This window comes from Narcine bancroftii, chromosome 1 (assembly GCF_036971445.1).
Source record: "Narcine bancroftii isolate sNarBan1 chromosome 1, sNarBan1.hap1, whole genome shotgun sequence".
In the NCBI taxonomy this organism is placed as follows: domain Eukaryota; kingdom Metazoa; phylum Chordata; class Chondrichthyes; order Torpediniformes; family Narcinidae; genus Narcine; species Narcine bancroftii.
In genome coordinates, this window is record NC_091469.1 from 254690471 (window position 1) to 254712812 (window position 22342).

The following is a 22342-nucleotide window of genomic DNA, read 5'->3' on the forward strand; positions in this document are numbered from 1 at the left end:
CTCCAGAATGGAGGACCATCGCCTTCCCAAGATCGTGTTATATGGCGAGCTCTCCACTGGCCACCGTGACAGAGGTGCACCAAAGAAAAGGTACAAGGACTGCCTAAAGAAATCTCTTGGTGCCTGCCACATTGACCACCGCCAGTGGGCTGATAACGCCTCAAACCGTGCATCTTGGAGCCTCACAGTTTGGCGGGCAGCAACCTCCTTTGAAGAAGACCGCAGAGCCCACCTCACTGACAAAAGGCAAAGGAGGAAAAACCCAACACCCAACTCCAACCCACCAATTTTCCCTTGCAGCCGCTGCAATCGTGTCTGCCTGTCCCGCATCGGACTTGTCAGCCACAAACGAGCCTGCAGCTGACGTGGACTTTTTACCCCCTCCATAAATCTTCGTCCGCGAAGCCAAGCTAAAGAAGATGTATTGTCTTATATTCTTTACTTTCTTAAAACTTAAATAAAATATTCAAAAGAAAAAGTAGTTTTCCCCCCCCCCCCCCCCCCTTATCCGCAGGGGATATGTTCCAAGACCCCGAGAAGATGTCTGAAATCATGGAGAGTACCAAACCTGATTATATACCATGTTTTTCCTTTACATACACATCTATGATAAAGTTTAATTTATAAATTAGGCAAGATAAGAGATTAACAACAATAACTAATAATAAAAAAGTACAATTATAACAATATTTTTTTAAAAACGGGTTACTTGAACACAAGAAATGTGAAATCACGACTGCCATTCTGATAACCAAGACGGCTACTAAATGAAAAACAGCCGGGCAGTATGTACAACGTGAATACACTGGACAAAGGGATGATTCACGTCCTGGGCGGGATGGTGCAAGATTTCATCATGCTACTCAGAATGGAGCACAATTTAAAAATTTATGAATTGTTTATTTCTGGAATTTTCCATTTAATATTTTTGGTCCGTAGTTGACTGTGGGTAACAGAAACCGCAGATAAGGAGGGACCACTACTGTGATAAACCGAACACAAACAAAAATATTCTCACCACGCCATCTAATTACACCCAATTAACCTACCAGCCCCGAATGCTTTTGCAGGGTGAGAGGAATCCACAGCACCCAGGGAAATCCCACGCAAGTCACAGGGAAGACGTACAAACTCCTCAGAGCCAGCGTCAGATTTGAACCCAGGTCGCTGTCGCCATAATAGCATCCTCTTGATATTGCATCAGGTTCAAAAGCATGCCCTCCTCCCCTCTGTGATTAAACCATTATTGTACAGTTATTTTACAGTGAAAGGGAGGGCATTAAGGTACACAGAGGAATCTTGGAGTTATGATACAGAGTTCATTGAAGGTGGATTCCCATGAAGACAGGGTGGTTAAGAAGGCATATGGTATGCTGGCCTTCATAAATCATAGTGTAGAGTATAGGAACTGGGAAGTGATGCTACGACTGTTTAAGGCATTGGTGAGGCCAGGTGTGGAGTATTGTGTTCAGTTCTGGTCTCCAAATTAAAGGAAGGATATAGATAAGGTGGAGAGGGTGTAGAGAAGATTTACAAGGATGTTGCCTGGCTTACATCATCTAGAGTATGGAGAAAGACTAAGGAGACTGGGACTTTGTTCATTGGTACGTAGACAGTTGAGAGGGGATTTAATAGAAGTATTTAAAATTATGAAGGGAATAGATAAACTAGACGTGAGTAGACTCTTTCCCCTGAGGGCAGGGGAGGTTGGAACAAGAGGGCATAAGTTAAGGATAAGAGGACAAAACTTTAGGAAAAATTTTAGAGGATGCTTCTTCACTCAGAGAGTAGTGGCAGAATGGAATGATCTTCCAGAGGAGATAGTTGCGGCAGGGTCCTTTCTGTCATTTAAGAGAAGGTTGGATGTGTACATGGATATGAGGGAGCAGAAAGTGGAAGGGGGGAACTAGTGGAGTTGTTCAAGTGAACCGGCGTGGACTCAAAGGATATGGCCTGTTTCCACGCTGTAAACTGTTCTATAGTTATATTGTTACTTCCTCTAAGCCCAATGTGAAGGGCAAGGAGAATTAAATGATTCAACTTCATGAATAAACCTCATATTACATTGTTCCAAGAACTTTGGGGGTATTTTGTTAGAAATAAGTGCAGATGTTTTAAATGTGAAATTAATATCTAAAATGCTGGAAAAATGTTAATCCTCATCCATTTAAAAAAATTTTGTAATGGCCCTGGACCCTGAAACTTAGTGAAATTTTACAAGGCTTTTCACAGGAATGTCATGAAGCCCAATGTCATTGAGACAGCAAAGAAGACATTAGGGCAGGGGAATAAAAGTTTGGTTGGTGGATTTTAAAGAATCTCACAGAGGTGGAGAGGATCAGAAATGTGTGGAGAGAGACTTTGAGGATCCGGGAGTAGGAAGAAGTAGAAGCTTGTCAGGGAGCTCAGGTATTTGGGATTGTGGAAGAAAGTGATCAGAGGATTGGTCTTCCTGCAAGTTAGTGATGGATTTAACCATCAGGCTGAGTAGGGTGAAGCCTTGGGGCCCAGAAGGTAAGGTAACCACTTGTCAATGTGGGCTTGCGTTAGTCCTGGGTCCACCCGTCAATCAAGGTTCACAGAAATACCACATTCACCTATGTATCAATTATTATAATTTAATGAGATATGCTCCCATTTTACAAATTGCTCGATCAATGGCTCAAACACGTAAATGTTTTACCAGCACACAACTGTATCGGTTATGATTACGTCAATGGTAAAATCTGCTCTCGAAACTCTAAATTTATTAAAGTGCTCTCATTCAGAGTCCATCACTATTGAGTATCCAAAATGCCAAACCAGACTCAGGAAACCTGGGGCACCTGGACTTTTGAAAAGTGACTGGGGTGAACATCACAGAACACCAAACAGCGCAGAGGCCAGTTTCACGGCCGCCAGAAATACCCAGAAACCCCATGGGAGAACACACCTTATCTCCGCTGATGGAGCCGAGGGTGCAGTCGCAACTCGGAAGTGACTTAAAGAATTTGCATGGTGTACTCAATACCCTGACTGGAGCTGCACGGGGTGGGTGGGGGGCCACTGGTCTCATCAATGCGGGGATGGGGATCTGCATCCCAAAGAGCAGCCACTGGCTAGGGGTGAGGAACCAGGGTGAGTTCCAGGGACTATGCCCTGCCCTTTGCCCATGCAAAGTTTTGTGCCAAAGGCTTGGATGGGTGGGGGGAGGGAATAACTCATTTGGGGGGGCATGGCCCATGAATGCCACCCGATCCCTTCATGACACCATCTATGTGGTAAAGTTTTGTTTGATGTTAATGAAGTTTTCCCTCCCCTCCTCCAACCAAACACCAACTGGAATATTCCCAGCACATACCTGGTGGATAAGTTTAGAATGTGTGAGGGCATCATGCCCCAAGGGTAATAAATGGAACGAGTTCACTTTATTCGACGAGGGGAAAGGTCAGGGGAGGGCCCAGGTAGTATCCACCACTGCTGAAAGATTATAGGACTGGTGATGACCATAGTAGGGGGTGGGCTGCACGTGCACAAAGTCAAGGATTAGGATTTTAATCGAGAGTCTTTGTCTGATACGGAGTTAATGTGGGTCAGTGAACATAGAGATAATAGGTGGCAGAACAGGTGATAAAGTTTAACTGGAAAAAGACAGTAACAAATCCACAAATACTAGTTCTGTAGACCAGTCCAAAGTACGTTTACTGCTGGCGTCTGTGATAAACATGCTGCTGTTCCCCAACCAATGCTTTAACCAAACTTCATTCCACAATGCAGGTATTGTATAGGTTCAGAACTCAAACAATTTTGATTGAAGCAGTCATTTTACTAAGAGGAAGGAGAGCTTCAGGTAACCAAGGGAACCTGCAATCTGCTAAATTGCTATTCCCCGATGTATGGTGACTGGAACTCACACTTGTGCACCTGATAAATGCGATTATATTTTTCTAATTGTCAGTGGGGTTTCTTTCAATTTGGTGGATTCAGTAGCCTCTTTTAAACTGCAGCACTTAGGTGCAATTACTGGGGCAAATGTGCTGGAAGCACCTTTTAAATTGCGGGGGGAGTGACCCATTAAATCACCAACCTGGAAATTTAAAAGGGATCCCACCCCGCAATGACGAGTCATGTACTTACCGGAAGTACTGCCAGATGTTCGGATGCTGGCTGGCCGGTGACGCACGCATGCAAGCGCTGACGACACCAGAATAAGCAGGTCGGCCATTTTCATTTTCAAATTGCCTGTGGGCGCAACCTAGGTAAGTTTAACTAGATTCCCTGGCTACCTCTGAGGTAGGTCAGAGATTCAGTTGGATTCCGACAGGGTTGACTGGGTCAGACCCTTTCTAACTGCCGCGTAACTGGGGCGCAATTTGCCCGGTTAACCCCATTTTACACAACAGTTTGAAAGGGCCTAGTGTGTTACTTGAAATTTTCACATGACCTGAGAGCAAGAGAATCAGTTTGTGTTCAATCAGTACTGAGCCTGAAGTCTTGATGTGTTGTGTGAGAAGGCTTATACATCTGGAAAAGAACACCAGCACATCTGTAGGATGGATCTCTGCGGCTTCCAAAGGCAGGTTCGCTATTTTGCGTTCTGTAATTGAATATTGTTACAATAGTTGTGATTATCAGAGAGAATGACTATTTGTGAGCTTCAAAGAATTGGTGCCTACAGAAGAAGGAGGATGAGCATTGCCAAAATAATTGATTTGTAGTTGTTACTTCACATAATTCTTGTTCCATTCACTGCTGTCCAAATCCAAATCATCACTTTTCATCGAAGGAGGCAGGATACTTCAAAATCTGGGGGAAATTGTTTCAAGCCAGCCGTTGTTGAGTGCCACGTGACAGGAGTAAGCTCATCAACAAGAGAACTGCAGATGCTGGAGTCTTGCCTGAACGACACAAGAAGCCAGAGGGACTCAGAGGGCCAGTCAGTGTTTTGGGTCGGGACCATCATCGAGGCCCGTTCCTCTCCATGGATTCTTGGCTGCTGCTGGAAGACTTGGTTGGTTCACATCATGCCTGCAAGCTTGCGACGTTTGTACAGGGCTGCACCTGTAATGATGTGATTGATGTTGGTCCTGATTAGTGACTGTTCGTGACAGCCACAGTAAAGTTCGTAAACATGCAGGTGCACATGCTTTTATGCATGTACGTGGGCACGCATAAACTCACATGCATGGTAGCAGACGTGCACATATTCGGGTGCATAGCAAAGACAAGTACGCAATATACAAAACAAACAGGAGACACACATGCTGGAATCTGGAGCAAAACCACCTGCTGGAGGAAATCAGCGGGTCAACCAGCATCTGTGGGGGGGAAAGAATGGTCAGTGTTTTCAGACTGGACCCCTAATTAACATTCACTTGTGATGAAGGGTTCCAACCCAAATCATCAACTGTTCATTTTGTCCCACTGATGTTGTTCGACCCACTGAGTTCTTCCAAGCAGAGTATTTGTTGCATGACGCTCTCTGTTCACAAATATATAAATGCTTGAATTCTGTGACTGAGTGAGCACATCTGGCCCTTCTGGTAATTCGGGTTTTTCCCTTGTGCTTTGTCTTCCGAATAGAAAGCCAGCTATTACCTGGGAACAACTTCACCAATGAGTGCAACATTCCTGGGAACTTTATGTGTAGTGACGGCAGATGTATCCCCGGGGCCTGGCAATGCGATGGTCAGCCCGACTGCTTTGACAAGAGTGATGAAAAGGAATGCCGTGAGTGATGGCTTTGTGATTATCCTGTTCCAAAGCTTTCTGAGGTTGATTTCTCTCTCTCTCTCTCTCTCTCTCTCTCTCTCTCTCTCTCTCTCTCTTAGACTTTCATTCTCTTGGACTCTCACTCTTTTTCTCGGACTCTCACTCTCTCTCTCTCTCTCTCTCTCTCTGGCTCCCCCTCCTCCAACTCTCCTTCTCCAACTCCCCACCCCCCCCCCGATTCCCCTCTCTGACTCCCTCTCTCTCACCAACTCCCTCTCGACGACTCTGACACTCTCTCGCTGACTTTGACTCTCATATCTGTTCTGGATTTTATAATCAGTCACACATCTAGCAAGAGTGAGAAGCACATTGCCAGTCATTTGCAGAGCATCCAACTATTTTACTGTCACTCTAAATGTAATGAACTGCGTGAAATTATGATATGCTCTGCGCATTTGTGCTTCCTGACCTTTACTCCGTTTACAATGTTCATGTGTGACAGATTTACCTTCAACCTGCTTTTATGCCCAGATGGTACAGCAGTAACATCAAAAGGCAAGGACAGGCAATAAAATGGTTTTGCAACATCCCAAAGACATGTGGCTTTACTCAGCCACCGACAAGGCAGTTAATCTTTTGCCTGTTTCTTGTTTGGTAACCAGAAGCTTGGGTCATCTGGGTTTGATCCTGATTACAATTCCTGCTAGTATCCAGTTTGCTGTTCTCCCTGTGACGACATGGGTTTCCCCTGGGTGCTCCAGTTTCCAAAGACGCATTGCTGGGTTGATTGACTGTTATAAATTACCCTGTCGGTAAATTGTAAAAGAATTAAAGGAGATCTGATGAGCACAGTGGTGTTGCTGGTGTGGACCCAGCAGAGATGAGGCCACAGACACGCACTGCTCTGAAGGGTTTAACTGCCTGTTCCTAATGCCGGCGATTACTTACAGGCATTAAAGGGCCTATTAAAAGCACCAATGGTGCTTTTAAGATAAAAATCCTGCAACCACAGGTCCAAGCCCAAGATGGCAACGTCTATGCTCAGCAGTGACCACAAAGGGTTGCCAACTCCTGGGAGCTGCAGACAGGCACAGGGCACTAGAAACGGGGAGAACACTCCCATTGAGAAGGGGAAGCAGAGGAGATGACTATACAAGACGATGACGACAGCGACGGCAGTGGACCAGCGGCGGAGGGACCCACACAGTCTGCGGGTAACTTGCAGTTGGGGGACCGCACGGGCTGCGGACTGCTGGAGACCGGCTCATGCGGATCAGGTATTGGAGCCAGGATTTGAGGGGGTGCTGAGGGCAAGAAGGGCTCCCAAAAGGATCTTGGGCACTGAAGGCTTCCTGATCGTGTTGGTGCTGGGTTGCCAGTGGATCTAACAGAGGCAGAGGCTGAGGGAGCGCTGAAGGCAAATCTACAGACACACAGTGACTCTGAAGGGTCTCTCTTTTACTTTTATTTCATTGGAACTGTCAGGGGCGGCGGGCAACCCTAATGGTGACTCTGCCTTGTGGCAGGAAGAAGCCAATTTCATGTTATATAACATGTCCTGTACTCTTACATGACAATAAAGGAATCTTTAATTTTGAATCACATGTAAAAAAAATAATTTGCAGGGCTACAACCCATGGGGTTGCTCTTTTGTGAGTCAGTATGGACCCACCAAGCCCAATGGCCTCTTTGTGTCATAGCAGGTTGAACAATGTTTAGCTACCTATTTGGAAGAGCAAGCTCTTGCTCTTGCTGTCCCACCCCTGCCTGCCCTCTCAGCTACTAATGGTGCTAGGATCAATAGTCTCCCAATAGCAAGAACAAGGGGGGGGGGGGGGGGGGGGGGCAAGCAGTGGTTAATGGACAGTTCAGCATTTGAGAATCAGAATTGGCCAGCCAGTCAACTAATCATTCACAGCAATATAGAAGCTGCCTGGTGTAATATTGACTGAGGAGGATCAACATTAAGTTGACGATAGCTGTGGAATATTTGGTTCAATCAACAATAATATAACCCCTTCCCCCACCATATTTATCAAGCATACAAAAGTGCTACATTTCACCCTTCCAGCTCTACTCCATTTTGGATTTTTCCATGGCAGTCCTCCATCACCTCCCTAGACACAAGCTAACGTTACACTCTTATAAGCTAAAAGCAGATGGGACATTTCAGCAAATTACAGGCCAGTCAGTCTAATCCCTTGTGTAGGGAAGTTTTTATAAATAATGAACAAGGAAAGCATTAATAAACACCTTGATAGGTTTGAATTAATAAACAAAAGTCATCTCAGATTTAGTGGGGCACGATTGGTGTAGCGGTTAGCACAATGCCTTTACAGCACCAGCAATTGGGACAGGGGTTCAAATTCCGCTCTGTCTGTAAGGAGTTTGTACATTCTCCCCACATCTACGTGGGTTTTCCCCGGGAGCTCCAGTTTCCTCCCATTGTTCAAAGTACAGGGGGTGTAGGTTAATTGGGCCTCACAGACTCGTGGGTCAAAATGGCTTGTTACCGTGTTGCATATTTAAATTTTTTTTTAAATTAAATTTATTTGGACTCAGCAGGTCAGGCAGCATCTACAGAGAGAAATGAGAACGTCTCGGTTCGGGCTCCCTTTTTCAAGACCAGGTCTTGTAAAAGGATACCAGCTCTGAATCTAGACCATTCATCTCTCTCCACAGATGCTGCCTGACCTGGTGAGTCCCTCCAGCTTTGCATTGTGTGTACAAGATTCTTATGCTCTCTTTTTTATTAAAGGTAAGTCATGTTTAGTGAACCCGATCAATTTTTTGTTTGTTTGATGAAGAGATTTGGCTCGAATGTCAGCCATTCTTTTCTTCCCACTGATGCTGCACGACTGATCAAGTTCCTTCAGCAGTCTCCTGTGTGTCTCCCTCTGATTCTACCACTCACCCACACACTTAATTTACCATAATCAATTAACCTATCAACCAACATCTCTTTGGAATGTGGGAGGAAATTGGAGCATCCACAATCTCGATAAAGGGTCCTGGCCCAAAACGTTGACTGACCGTTTCTCTCCATGGACGCTACCTGAGCTGCTGAGTCTTTTCACTGAAATCTACCCAGTCACAGGGGCAACGTGCAGTGACTAGATAACCTCCTCTTTATTGTTTGTGATTAGTGAGGAGACAAATGTGTCACAGAGAACCCCCATTGATCTTTGAAGTAATGCTGTGAAACTTGATGCATCCAATTCCGAGGTCAGGAAGCACTTCCCACCTCCCCCAGAAAGATAGCATTTGCAGTCGGAAAGCCTTTCCTCATGCTACCATGGGGCTTGAACTAAAGCCCCTGCTGTACCATCCTAAAACCACCCACGGTTTTGTATGCTACAGTATTTTGGCCAGACTTCTCCAATAATTTTGCAGAGAGGGTCCAAGATGAGAGGGCAACAAGTTAAACCCTGGCTTCCTTCCCTGGTGACCATCTATATGAAAAGCCTGATTGTTCTTATCATGGGACAGTGGGCAGTTCAGCTCTGAATTTCTCAGAAATTCAGGCCAAAGGACTCCAGACCCATGGGGTAATTGATTCCCATGTTTAGGCACATTGGTGTTGTAACTTTTGCTCTGGTTCACTCGCTCATCTTTCCGTCTTGTTTTCCCGCAGCAAGAGTCAGATCTAAATGTGCGCCGACCTTCTTCCCCTGTGCCAGCGGTGTGCATTGTATCATCGGGCGTTTCCGGTGTAACGGGTTCGAGGATTGTCCGGATGGCAGTGACGAGGAAAACTGCAGTGAGTGGCTTTTTATTACCATTGTCACATTCATCTGCATTTACGTGAAAGGGGGTAAACTAATCCTCGTAGCCCTCAATTAGGTCTGGTTCTTATGGAAAATAACTCCACAAACACTTGATGAGCTGTCATTCCTGCTGAATTTAAGGTTCATCACATAACTTTCGTCCATCAGTCTGACTCGAGGTTTTAATTTGATTTTTTTTTAACGATACAGCATGGAGATAGGCCACAGACAACCCCCATTGATCACCCAATTCGTGCGGTTTGGAGGATGGAATTGTGCCACCCAGTTATCCTACCAACACCGTACGTTTTGGGAGGATGGGAGGAAACTGGAGCACTGTGGGAAGCCCACAGAGAACGTACAAGCTCCTTACCAACAGGGCCCGATTTGGTCCCAGGTCACTAGCACTGGAACGGTGTTGAGACATGCTGCCAGCTCATCATTGCACTTTCCCTGTGCTTGTTACTTTGTAGTCAATGAAAATGAATCAAAGTTACAGTTTTCAAAGAAAATAGCAATGATTTTACTGGGGGGAAAAATCCTGGAAAATTGAAGATACTGTAAATATTCGAGTATAATGCAAAATAATTTTCCCCCCTTTCACCCTCAAAAATAGGGGGTCACATTAGACACAGGAGTAAAAAAAATTTCTGCAGCATGACTCGGCCAGGTGGGCAGAGAGAAGGCAACGTGACTCAGGCGGGTGGGCAGAGAGAAGGCAACGTGACTCAGGCGGGCGGGGGGGGTCGTGAGAGACGATATCGCGAATCGGGCGGGCGAGTGGCAGAGAGGGGAGAGAGACACCAGCGTGACTTGGGTGGGCGAGGGGAGGGGGGTCGCATTTATACATGGGGGTAAGAAAAATTTCCCCCTTTTTCCCTCAAAAATGGGGAGGGTTGCATTTTACACGAAACGCATTATACACGAATATTTACGGTAATTGGGAGTTCTGAGAATTCTAACCCTAGCTCATGAACTAGCTCTGTGCCTTCCTATTCGCTTGGCATTTATATGTCCCTGTATTATTGACTCTTCTCGTGTTCACACAGTACTTACTGGTGGTGTAGGCTCACTCATTGACTCGTGGGTCTTTGCAGAGACCGATTGACCCTGTGCACATATTTCTCTCTGCTGGCCTTGTGCATTCTTTTAAAATGTTGACCAATCTTGTCCAATGTCATTTTTTAATCATGAAGCCTCAGAATGTGATTGCTAGTGTAAAGTACAACCCATTTTCAGCAAGAATGATATCGCGAGTGTTGCAATGACGTATTGGAATGCATAATGGTAAGTTCATTGTCATACAGATAAGTACAATGGAAAGTGCACCAAAATTCTTGCTTGCTGCAGTCAAACTTGTATATTTGCAAAATAAAAACCATTACAATAGGATAACATTCAATATCCCAGTACAAAAAAAAACGTAATAAATATAAAGGATAGATATTCACAGTTAGAGGTCGTGCAAGATTAAGACACAGAAGAATTGCAGTCACCCACATTGGGTTTACCTTGGTAGAACATGTACTGACTGGGATGTGGTTACATACTATTGTTTTTGGTCACAGCCACCATAACAACTTTGCAAAGCATTTAACACGCTCATTGGCCTCCTTGTGGAAGTATTTTGCACTTACTAGATTAGCTCTCCCTGACACCACCTTTGGAGATGTTAAGAGGAGTCTTTTAGCCAGGGATCACTGGATCAAAGCATGCAGACAGAGTTCACTGAAATTCCGAGAAAGCCTATTTCCAGTGCCATTCAATCTAAATGCTTGCAATTGTTATCTTCACCTTAAACCTTCCTGAACATATACACAGAACTAACCATGGGGTCTTGCTGTTTGTTTATCCATCGAAAGGTTAATGCTATACAATCACTGTGTCTAATCGAATTAGACAGTCAGAAATAATTTGTCCGTGAACCCATTTGATGGAGTACTCTGGCATTGGTGTGTTAATTCCACCCTTGTTCTTTTATTTAAAGCAAACAGCTTCAGGACTTTCCTGTTGTAATTTCACTGCAGTGAAGTCATCCAAATGCCTCTGACTCCCTGGAGGTTATGGCCTCTAGATGCCATCTGTTGACAACCACACCACAGGGGTTGTGGGGGGGGGGGAGGGTGGTGGGGAAAGGTTAAATCTTTGCTCTGGTCTGGAAAGTAACATCAAGCAGGATGATCTGAGACACAATGAGCCAAAGGAGAGGGAACAAGAATGCAGAAACCATGGAAAGACATAGCTCAGGGGAAGGAACAGGTTGGACCAGTGATGGTTCTTCAGTGGAGTTATTCTTGGTTTCAGTGCTCCCTGCCAATGCAAAAACATCCCATTCCTTTATCATTAGGATTCAACCTAAGTCCAGACCCCAACGGGATGGAGTGAACTGGAAGCAGGGTTGGATAGAGAGAAAGGCAACTATCCAAAGAATGCACAATGGTATTCCCCTCAGAGTGAAGCAGGGAGAGCATGGTGATTGGAAATATTCCGTGAAGAGGTGCAGGGTGACGAGCAGGAGAAAGGGTGATGCATGACTTGACTGACAAGACTGAGCGAAGCGAGACGGGAGGGGCAGGGAAGGACACAGAGGTAATAGAGAACACCAGAGTGGATCTGATAGAATGGTTGCAGGTGAGGCATGGAAGACCTCAATCAAACCTGAAGGGAAGATGTTAGGGAGGTGCTTGTGCAGACTGGAAAAGTTGATGGTCCTGCCGACCATGTAGGATGAACCATCAATCATGGATAAACAGTGAAATGGCAACTAACATATGCGTGGAGTAAAAACAAAAAGCTGAAGAAAATCAGCAAGTCAAACAGTGTAGAGCCAAGATAAAGATACATAACCAACGTTTCGGGCTTGAGCCCTTCGTCAAGGTATGGAAAGATGTCGGCTGGTGTCCGAAGAAAATGGTAGGGGGAGGAGCATGGACCCTAAAGCAGGAGGTAATAGGTGGATAAGAGAAGGAGTGCTCAGCAACAAGCAGGAGGAGGAGGGATGTCTCTGTGAATAGATGGGGGAGGGGGTGGAGAGCTAAGGGAAAGAATACATGGGGAAAGGGAAGGGAGGGAGAATGGAGAGTCGGTTATCAAAACCTGGAGACATCTGTGTTAATGCCATCCAGTTGGAGAGGGCCCAGACAGAAAATCAAGTGTCGTTCCTCCATTTTACAGGAGGTTTACAGGTGGTGGGATACTACGAGGCCACAGACGGACAGGTGAGTATGGGAGTGGGGCGCAGAACTGAAATGGTTGGCCACTGGGAGATCCCCATCACTTCAACATTAATTGATAGCAAGGAGAGCATGGGATCAGCAAATGTCCCTGTGAAATGTGAAGAGATGCAGGTTGATGAATTAGTGCAATGGGGGTGGCGGGGGGGCGGGGTGGAAATGGTGAAGCATGAATAGACCGACATGGTAGAGCAAAGTGAGGGTGAACCATGAAGAGCACAGAGGGCGCGGGTGGCAGGGAGGTGCACAGAGGCAACTCAATCATTGAGAGAGGTTCTGGCAAGCTGGGTGCAGATGTGGAGCTCAAGTGGACCTGCATGGATGATAGAGTGGAACTCTATGGTGACGTCCGTATTGCACTCATGCGGGCCTAAAAGGTTATTGACCATATAGAAAAATGTATGTTACGTAATAATGCAAGTGTCAACCATCGATCGGACATGAGCACTCTTTACTCATTGGTTTAATCCTCATCTCAGACCACAGCTAAATGGACTTTTAGTCTGCACATAGATGGTCTTGAACTCGGCCTTTGTCGACCTCTTATGCTACTTTCTCTCTTTCACAGCAGCAAATCCCCTGTTGTGCTCAACAGCCCGTTTCCACTGTAAGAATGGGAAATGCATTGACAAGAGCTTTGTGTGTGATGGAGTGAATAACTGCCAGGACAGCAGCGATGAAGAGGACTGTGAGATCCCATCAGGTAGGATGGTTCCCTCCAATGACAGAATGCACGATTCAGGCTCACTCAGTTTTCCATGGCAAGAAACCTATCTGAAGTGGAGCAGGGCAGTCGTTTAACTTCTTGTCTTGCTTACGTTTAAGTTTAATTCTCACAAAATGCCCTGTACCGTGAGGAGCATTCTTGTGCAAGCAGGCGAATAGGTTATCTCTAGCATTAACTGTCATTCAGCTGTGCAAAAAGCAGAGAGTATAATGAAAAGAAAGATCAATTAGCACCAAGCAAGGGCAGCATGATAGTTCTGTTAATGGGTTCATTCAGGAGCTTGATGCCTGTGGGGAAGTAACTATATAGCTCAGTGGTTAGAGCACTGGTCCTGTAAACCAGAGGTCATGAGTTTGTTCCTCGCTGGGGTCTCATTTCTGTAAGGGGCACTGGACAAAGTGGCGACTGTCTTCCTTATGGTAGACAAAGTTAAAGAATTTCATGTATGTTAAATGACAATAATGGAGCCTTTAGCTTTATTTAAGCCCAATGATGTGTGCTTCCACACTCTCAAGACTTCTTATTAATTCGAGAAAGGTGAAGGGAGTATGTCCTAGGTGCGATGGGTCCTTCAGCATGTTGGCTGCCTAAGATGCAGGAGATACGGATGGAGTCCATGAAGGGGAGGAAAGTTTGTGTGGCAATTTGAGTTGAATTCACTACTTTCTGTAGCTTCTTCTAATCTTAAACAGAGCAGCTCCTATACCACACTATGATGTATCCAACTCAGTATGCTTTCAATGGTGCAAGTGCAGAAGTTGTTGAGGGACAGGGGGGATGTGCCAAGCTTCCTTAATCTTTTAAGAAAGTAGAGGTTGAACATCACATCAGCGTGTTTGTCCCATGTCAGGTCATTGGAGATATTTATAACTTGAAGCTATCTACTGTTTCCACTTGAGCATCTTTTTAAAAATTTAAACGTACACCACTGTTACAGGCCAATTCAGTCCTATGTGATCGTGCCACCCCATTAACCTACACCCCCGGTATATTTTTGAATGGTGGGAGGAAACCAGAGCCCCTGGAGAAAACCCACACAGACACGGGGAGAACGTACAAACTCCTTACAGACAGCGCGGGATTCAAACCCAGGTCCTGTCTTGATCGCTGGCACTGTAAAGGCGATGTGCCAACCTTGCCTTTCATCTTATTGAGGGAGAGATTATCTTGGCACCCTGCTATTAGACTTTCACTCTCATTCCTGTTTTATGTCTTCTTGCTATGTCGTCAGCAAATTTGAGGATGGAGTTGAAAGAGTATTTAGCTGTACAGCCATGGGTGTAGAGGGTGTAGAGTAGGACACTAAATGAGAAGTGCCACTGCTGAGTGTGTATTGATGTTGTTACCTATCTTCACTGACTGGACTTCTGTTCGACGGGTCATGGATCCGGTTACAGAGTGGGGCACTGAGACCTAGATCCTGAAGTTTGCCGGGGTTATGTTATTGTAGGCAGAGCTGTAGTGTAACATCTTGTTGAGCTTGATGACTTAATTGTTTATCTGTCTGTTTCTGATCCCTTGGTACATTAACTCCATCTAGAGCCTAGAACTGAATACCAAGCCTATGCCAACCCATACAGTCTATGTGGAGCCCTTGTGAGTTTGTGTATGTAAACCCCTTGTAGTTCACAAGTATAGAGGCCATGCAGGTGGTGTATGGAGTCCTCGTGATCTGTGTACACAGCGGCCGTATAGTCTGGGTGCAGAATTGGTACGTGACATTCAGTTTATCACAAGCATTGATTTCTCAGTCAAAGGCCGCCTGCTGAATCAGAATGTATCTCTAATTAGATTAATGCAGTTCACTGTAGCCTGCCAATCACTCCTCTTTCAGCTGTGCTCTTCCTTGTGCAAGATGCTAGCCCATTAGATAATCAACAGGAATAAGCTTGAAACCATCAGAATTGAACAGCATGTGTTGTTTTGCCAGCCTTTTGCAGCACTTTTGATTGGTTACAGTGCAGTCACAGCACACATTTTCAACCATGACATACTTGGATGTGGGAGTGACCTGGTAAATCCCCTCCTGATCTCATGCAGGATTGCCCTGACACAGTCTTGCTCTGGATGTGGCCTGCTCAAAGAACACAAATGTCTTCACTTCTGCATTCCAGGATTGATTCCACAATCTCTTCGCCGATGTATGTCCAAGATTTTGCTGCATTACTTATTTATGCTGCCATTTTAACAACTCTTCTCTCTCGACTGATGTTTGATTTTTTTTTTGTGCATTGCCCTCTAAACCGCTATTTGCATTTTAAATGAAAATGTCAGAAGTGTTTCACAAGGTTATCAAAAAGAATTTGACACTAGCCACATTGATGTCAGAAAATGTGATGGAAGGCTTGGTGGAAGATGGATGAGTTAATAGTACATTGAAGGAGGGCAATCAGGGTTATTTGTGTTGCGAACAGCAGGGCCTGGGGGCTAGTGAAGGAGGCAAGTGAACAAGGATTTATAAGAGGCAGCGATCTCAGTGACTTGCAAGGCTGGAGGACATTACAGAAATTGAGATAGTTGAGATCATGAAGAAATAGCAGCACCGCCGCTGGTGTGGTCCCGCGGGGAGTGGAGACACAGAACTCCCCCCCCCCCCCCACAGGGTTCAACTGCCATTAGCTCTGTACAAGCTTTAAACAGCCTGTTAAACGAGCCAATGGTGGTTTATTTTAAAATTCCACAGGGTCTGACCCCCAAGATGGCACCGGGGAACCAGCAAACTGGTTCAGGGTGCTAGAAAACAGGGATACCACCCCCAGTTTGAGAAGGAAAAGCAGAGGAGGCAGCCCATGGGATGGTGACCAAAGTGGCAGACCAGTGAGGGGTTTTGTGGCTGAAGAAACACACAGGTGACTCAAGGTGAGGAACTGCGGTCAAGGGACTCACACCAGGCTGCGGACTGCTGGAGGCTGGCTCGAGACTAGCTGAAGGGATGCCAGATATCGGATCTGGGATGCTGGAGGCTTCCTGATTGTGTCAGAGGTCTGCATCTCGTTGCTGACAGTTTGGACTGAAGGCTTTGTGGCCGTAGGAGCTGCAGGAGTCCAGGAGGTAAACCCATGGACACATAACGACTCTGGGGGGACTCTTTTGTTTCTCTTTCTCTGACTGTAAGGGGCACCAGGCAATTTCTTCTGATGGCACATCTGTGTCTAGACTAAAGGAAATTTTGTGTAATATCAAATGACACTTAAACAATCTTGAATTTTGAAAATTTAACAAAATATAAAAGCAGGAAAGAGATTAGGATGGAAAAGGTACAGAAAAGCTTCACCGAAATGTTGCCAGGACTTGAGTGATTGAATTATAAGGCTGAATAGGCCAGGACATTTCTCCCTGGAGTGCATGAGGCTAAAGTGGGAACTAATGGAGGTTTATAAAATCACGAGGAATGGATAAACTAAATAGTTAATGCCTTTTTTCCCCAAAGAAGCTGAATCTAAAACCATAAGGCTTAGATTTAAGGTGAGAGGATAAAGACATTAAAAAGGACATGAGAGACACTTACTTCACAAAAAAGTAAGGTACGTGGTCCGAGCTGCTGGACAAAGCAGGGACAATGGTAACATTCAAACGACATTTAGACAGGTACATGGATGCGAAAGGTTTAGTGGGATTTTGGGTCGAACGCAGGGAAATGGGACCAGCTCAAGCAAGCAACTTAGTCAGCTTTGCCATGTTGGGCCGAAAAGCCTGTTTCCATGTTGTGGAGCTCTATGAGTCAGTGACTTTAAAATTATGAGTTTCAACATTAAATGGGAAAGCAAATTGTATGTTGGGCTGTTTCCAAGAGGATTTGTGTACAGGATAAAAAATTTCTTGCTGCAAAAAATGTACATCTGAAGTGATAGCATATCTGGAGTGCTGTGAGTTTTAATCTTATTATCTAAAAGGGGATACACGTGACTCAGGGAGTGTGCTGCAACAAAGATACACCTGACTGCTTCTTGGAATTGGAATTTGTTATATGATGAGAGATTGGGTCAACTAGAGCTACATTCACTGAAGCTGAGAACAACAAAATCAAGTTGATCTTCTTCAGTGATACAGGTAGAAGAACCAGGGGTCTCAGTCTCAGAGGAAAGGCTCAGTCATTTAGGTCAGAGATGAGTATAAACTTGGAAAGTGTTGAATCTTTGAACTCTATACCCCACAAAACTATAGAGGGCCAATCATTGTGTATTCCAAACCAAGATTTTTGGTATTGAAGGAGTGCAGCCTATTCACCAGACCTATTCCTGGGAAGGCTGGACTGATGGAGGAAGAAAGACTGGATAGACCAGGGTCCTACACATTGTAATTTAGAAGAACAAGAGGGGACTTCATAAAGCCATGTAAAATTGACACCTTTGATGCAGGAAAAATGTTCCTGGTGTTGGAGAAGTTCAGACGAAGAGGTTGCAGTCTGAGGGTAAGCAGGAAACCACTTAGGACTGAGGTGAGGAAAAACTTCTTCACCCAGAGAGTTGTGAACTTGTGAAACTCCCTGCCACAGAAAGTTGCAGAGGCCAGTTCATGAGATGTACTCAAAAGGGAATTGAATGCAACCTCATTGGATAAAGGGATCAAGCAGTTTGGATAGAAAGCAGCAATAGGGTACTATGGTTATATGATGAGCTATGATCGTATTGAATGATGAAGCAGGCTTGAAAGGCTTCTCCTATTTTCTGGGCTTCTATGAGGTTAATATACTTCCGAATATTGAGGGATGTTGGATGGGAGAGGAAAGCAGCGCTGAGGGACCTGGGTTCATTCTTGACCTGATGTGCTTTCGCTGCTCTCTTTGCATGTTCTTCATGTGACCACCCATGTTTCTCTGGCTCCAGTTGTGCACCCCAAAGGCGTGCTGGCAGGTTGATTGGCTCCCATAAAAATCACTTCCAAATGGAGGTAATGGCACAAAGAATCAAAGGGGAGTTGATGGGCTTGTGAGAGAATAAGTTGCAGTGCTACAAAGAAGTTAGGGGGATGATGGAATTGCTCAAATGGGACCTGGAATGGAACCAAGGGGCTAAAGGATTCCTGAGGTGAAATGTTGACAAACCACTTTTTTCCATGGATGTTGCCTGACCTGCTGGGTCACATCAGCTTCTCACTCAATCTTTGTTCAGTGTTGTAGTAAATAAATAAGCAAAATGACTCCTCTTCCATCATACCAATGCACTTCCAATTGGTTCTGTTGCTGGAGGGAGAGATAGTTTGGTTCAGTCTGCCTGCTTCTTTAAGGGTCTTTGCTTGAATTGTTCTGTGGGCAGGATTTTGAGCAGCCAGTCTGTGTTCATTGTCCACACAATGATCCCTTTCTGGTGCTGAGTTACAGCCTCCGATAATCTGCTGAGAGAACAGAAATCCTTCCTGGCGTCGGGTTACACTTGAGAGCAGAAAATCAGTTTAATCAGGGTATTGCCTTGGCAACCGCTGCTTAGCTTTCCTGAGCCTCGCGTGCTTCCCAGCCCAAGCCGGCGGCGGCCCCAGGGACCTCCTGTGATTTCCTCTGCTTTGCTTCAATGAAGCTGCTAGACTGGGTCACTGCAAAACCCCAGGCACAGCAAGGATCGATCAGTGGTGGCATTCCTTGAACCTCACTCTACCTGTAACTGCCGACGTGTTGATGACAGGTCATCTCCTGGAGTTGCTTGTGGTGTAAGACCACCAGAGATGGTGAGGCCTTCTTCACCCAACCCCCCCCCCCCCCCCCCCCGACCCCCAGTATGACTTGAACAAAATTGCATTGCAGAGAGTGTACGACTCATCATAATACACTCCTCAGCCTGAGAGAAGCTGACTCAAAGGAAGGCAGAAGGTTCCTTTATTGTCACATACACAAAATCGGTTTCCCTTTGTTTGCCTGTAAAGGCACATCAAGAAGCTACCACTTGCTTAGCGTCCTGAGCAAGAAAAGTAAAACAGAGTCTCCTCGGAGACACTGAGTGTCTGTGAGTTCCTCCACCTCCTCTGATGCCCTAATGCCTCCCTATAACCTCTGTGGCCGCATGGTGAACCTGAGCTCCAGGCACCTGAGTCACTCTCCTTGGCTCCTGGTTCCAAATCCCCAATGCGATTAAGGAAGCCAATGGGGCCCTTCGAGAGCCACGCTTACAATCAGCAGCCTTATCGACCCCAGTCCCAGGTTCCCACAAGAGCGAAACATTAAGGGTTAAACCTCCTAGCCTGCTGCTAATTACACTCAGAATCACTTCCTGATTGAGGTCCTTGAAGAGAACATAGAACAATACAGACCCTTCAGCCCTCAATGTTGTGCCAACCCATATATTCCCTACCTCATAAGCCTCTTTTTTTTCCATCCATGTGCCTGTCTCTTAAATACCCCTAATGTTTCAGCCTCCACCACCATCCCTGGAAAAGTATTTCTGATGTCTTTCCTAAACTTCCCTCCCTTCACTTTGTACATGTGTCCTCTAATGTTTGCTATTCCTGCCCTGACAAAAAGAGGCTGGATGTCCACCCTATCTATACCTCAATTTCCCCCTATTACTGAAGCCCAACATCCCATAGGCCTTCTTAACTCTCCTATCTACCTGCATGGCAACCTTGAGGATGTATGGATTTGGACCTCAAGTCCCTCTGTTCTTCCACACTGTTAATTATCTGATCATTAACTCTGTACTCAGCCTTTGGTTTGTCCTTCCAAAATGCATCACCTCACACTTAACCAGATTGAACTCCATCAGCCATTTTCCACCCAACTCTGCATCCTCTCTATTCGACAACCTTCAGCTCCATCCACAACTCCTCCAATCTTCGTATCATCCATAAACTTACTGACCCGTCCTTCCGCCTCTTCATCCAGGTCATTTATAAAAATCACCAAGAGCAGGGGTCCCAGAGCACATCCCTGCGGAACTCCACTAGTCACCGACCTCCAGGCAGAATACTTACCTTCCACTATTACTTTCTGCTTTCTAGATGCAAGCCGGTTTTTAATTCACGCAGCCAAGGTTCCATGGATCCCATGCCTCGTGATTTTCTGAATGAGTCTCTCATGAGGGGCCTTATCAAATGCCTTATTATAATACATATAGACAGCATCTACTGCCCTACCCTCATCAATTTCTTTTGCTAACTCCTCAAAAAACTCATTTAGACTCATGAGGCACAACCTTCCTTTCACAAAGCCATGCTGACCTTGTATCCTTGAGTAGACTGTACTACTCCAAATGCTCATAGATCCTATCCTTAAGAATCCTCTTCCATAATTTGCTCACCACTGACATAAGATTCACCAATCTATAATTCCCAGGATTCTCTCTATTACATTTTTTTGAACAAGGGGACCACATTTGCCGTTCTCCAATCGTCCAGAACCTCTCCTGTGGCCAAAGAGGACTCAAAGATCAGCTACTGCCGCAACTATCTCTTCCCACAGCAACCTTGGGGATATCACGCCCAGCTCCAGAGACTTATCAATCTTAATGTTTTTAAGAAGATCCAACACTTCCTCTACGTTAATTCCCAACATCGTCTAGCACAAAATCCTGCTCTATTCCGACCTCACCCTGATCATGGTCCTTTTCTCTTGTGAATACTGAAGCCAAGTATCCATTTAGGACCTCCCCAATCTCTTCCGCCTCCTTTAGCGGCCCCACCTACGTCATCAACAACTCCATTAAACATCAGATCTGCCACAGTGCTGAGGTGGACCCTCAACTTGATGTGACACATCTACAGCAGTTTTGCCTGCTATTTTACCCAAGTTCTACAAGATGATCTCGATAAAGAATCCCTACTTGAAACATTCACTGTCTTTACACCTGGGTGTTATTGCTTGGCCCACTGACTTCTTCCAGCATATCAGCTTACTAAGTTATCATTAAAGAGAACCCCAGAACTTTTTATTCACATTTCAGGATAAGGTATTGCTGGCAAAGGGCCCAGCATTTATTGCCCATCCCCAATGCCCTTTGAAAAGATTAGAGTGTTTCCTCCCAGAAACACAGTGGAATCATAGGATTGTACAACTATTCTGAGACCATTCTGCCCAAGGGCTCTGTTGTTGACCATGATGACCTCGCTCTGATCAGGGAGAGTGAGGCCATCATAAATAGGAGTTATAGCCAGGTGGTTACACCAGGGCCATGGGAGGATGATCAGTGGGTTATAATTAGGAGAGGGAAGAGACAGGTACAAGAGAGGACCCCTGTGACTGTAGCCCTCAACAATAGGTACTCCTTGTTGAGTACTTTTTGAGAGGGAGGGGGGAACAGTGAAGTTGGGAAAAGCATCAGTGGCTGTACCTCTGGCACAAGGTCGGCCTCTGTAGCCCAGAAGGATAGAGAAAGGAAGAGGAGAGCAATAGTTATAGGGGATTTGATGGTCAGGAGGACAGATCGGGAATTCTGTGGATACGATAAAGAAAGCTGGATGGTGGTCTGCCTCCCTGGTGCTAGGGTCCAGGGTGTAGCCTCTCTTGTCCAAGACATCCTAAGGGGGGAGGGTAATGAGCCAGAGGTCATGTTACATGTTGGTACCAATGACATAGGGAGAAAGAATGAAGTGGGACTAAAAAATGAATATAGGGAGTAAGGTAAGGAGCTAAAAAGAAGGACCACAAAGAATTACTTCCTGTGCCACGCAATAGTGACGGCAAGAATAGTATAAGGTGAAGGATGAATAGAGTGCTGAAGGGGTGGAGTAAGGGGCAGGGATTCGAGTTCTTGGATCACTGGGACCTTTTTTGGGGGAGGTGGGACCTATACCGAATGGATGGGTTGCTTCTGAATGCCAGAGGGACCAGGATCCTGGCGGGGGCATTTGCTAGGACTACTAAGGAGCCTTTAAACTAGTGAGGTTGGGGGAAAGGGTCCATATAAAGGAGAACAGCAAAGAGAAGGTTTGTAGACAAAGTTTGGGGGTGGAAAGACAGGTGATCGAGAAGGAAAATGATCAGTACAGTGATGGAAAGG

At 45.5% G+C, this 22342-nt stretch overlaps 1 protein-coding gene across 3 annotated transcripts in view; it reads left to right on the forward strand.

The window, feature by feature from the left end:
- ldlrad3 (low density lipoprotein receptor class A domain containing 3) overlaps positions 1-22342 on the forward strand; it is a 126623-nt gene that overhangs the window by 51381 nt on the left and 52900 nt on the right. The window contains exons 2-4 of one of the 3 annotated variants that reach the window (XM_069895762.1): positions 5563-5709; positions 9326-9451; positions 13260-13394. In XM_069895762.1, coding sequence (XP_069751863.1) covers positions 5563-5709; positions 9326-9451; positions 13260-13394 — 408 coding nt within the window. The remainder of the gene's footprint in view (positions 1-5562; positions 5710-9325; positions 9452-13259; positions 13395-22342) is intronic. The other 2 variants (XM_069895772.1, XM_069895778.1) reach the window with 2 other exon arrangements.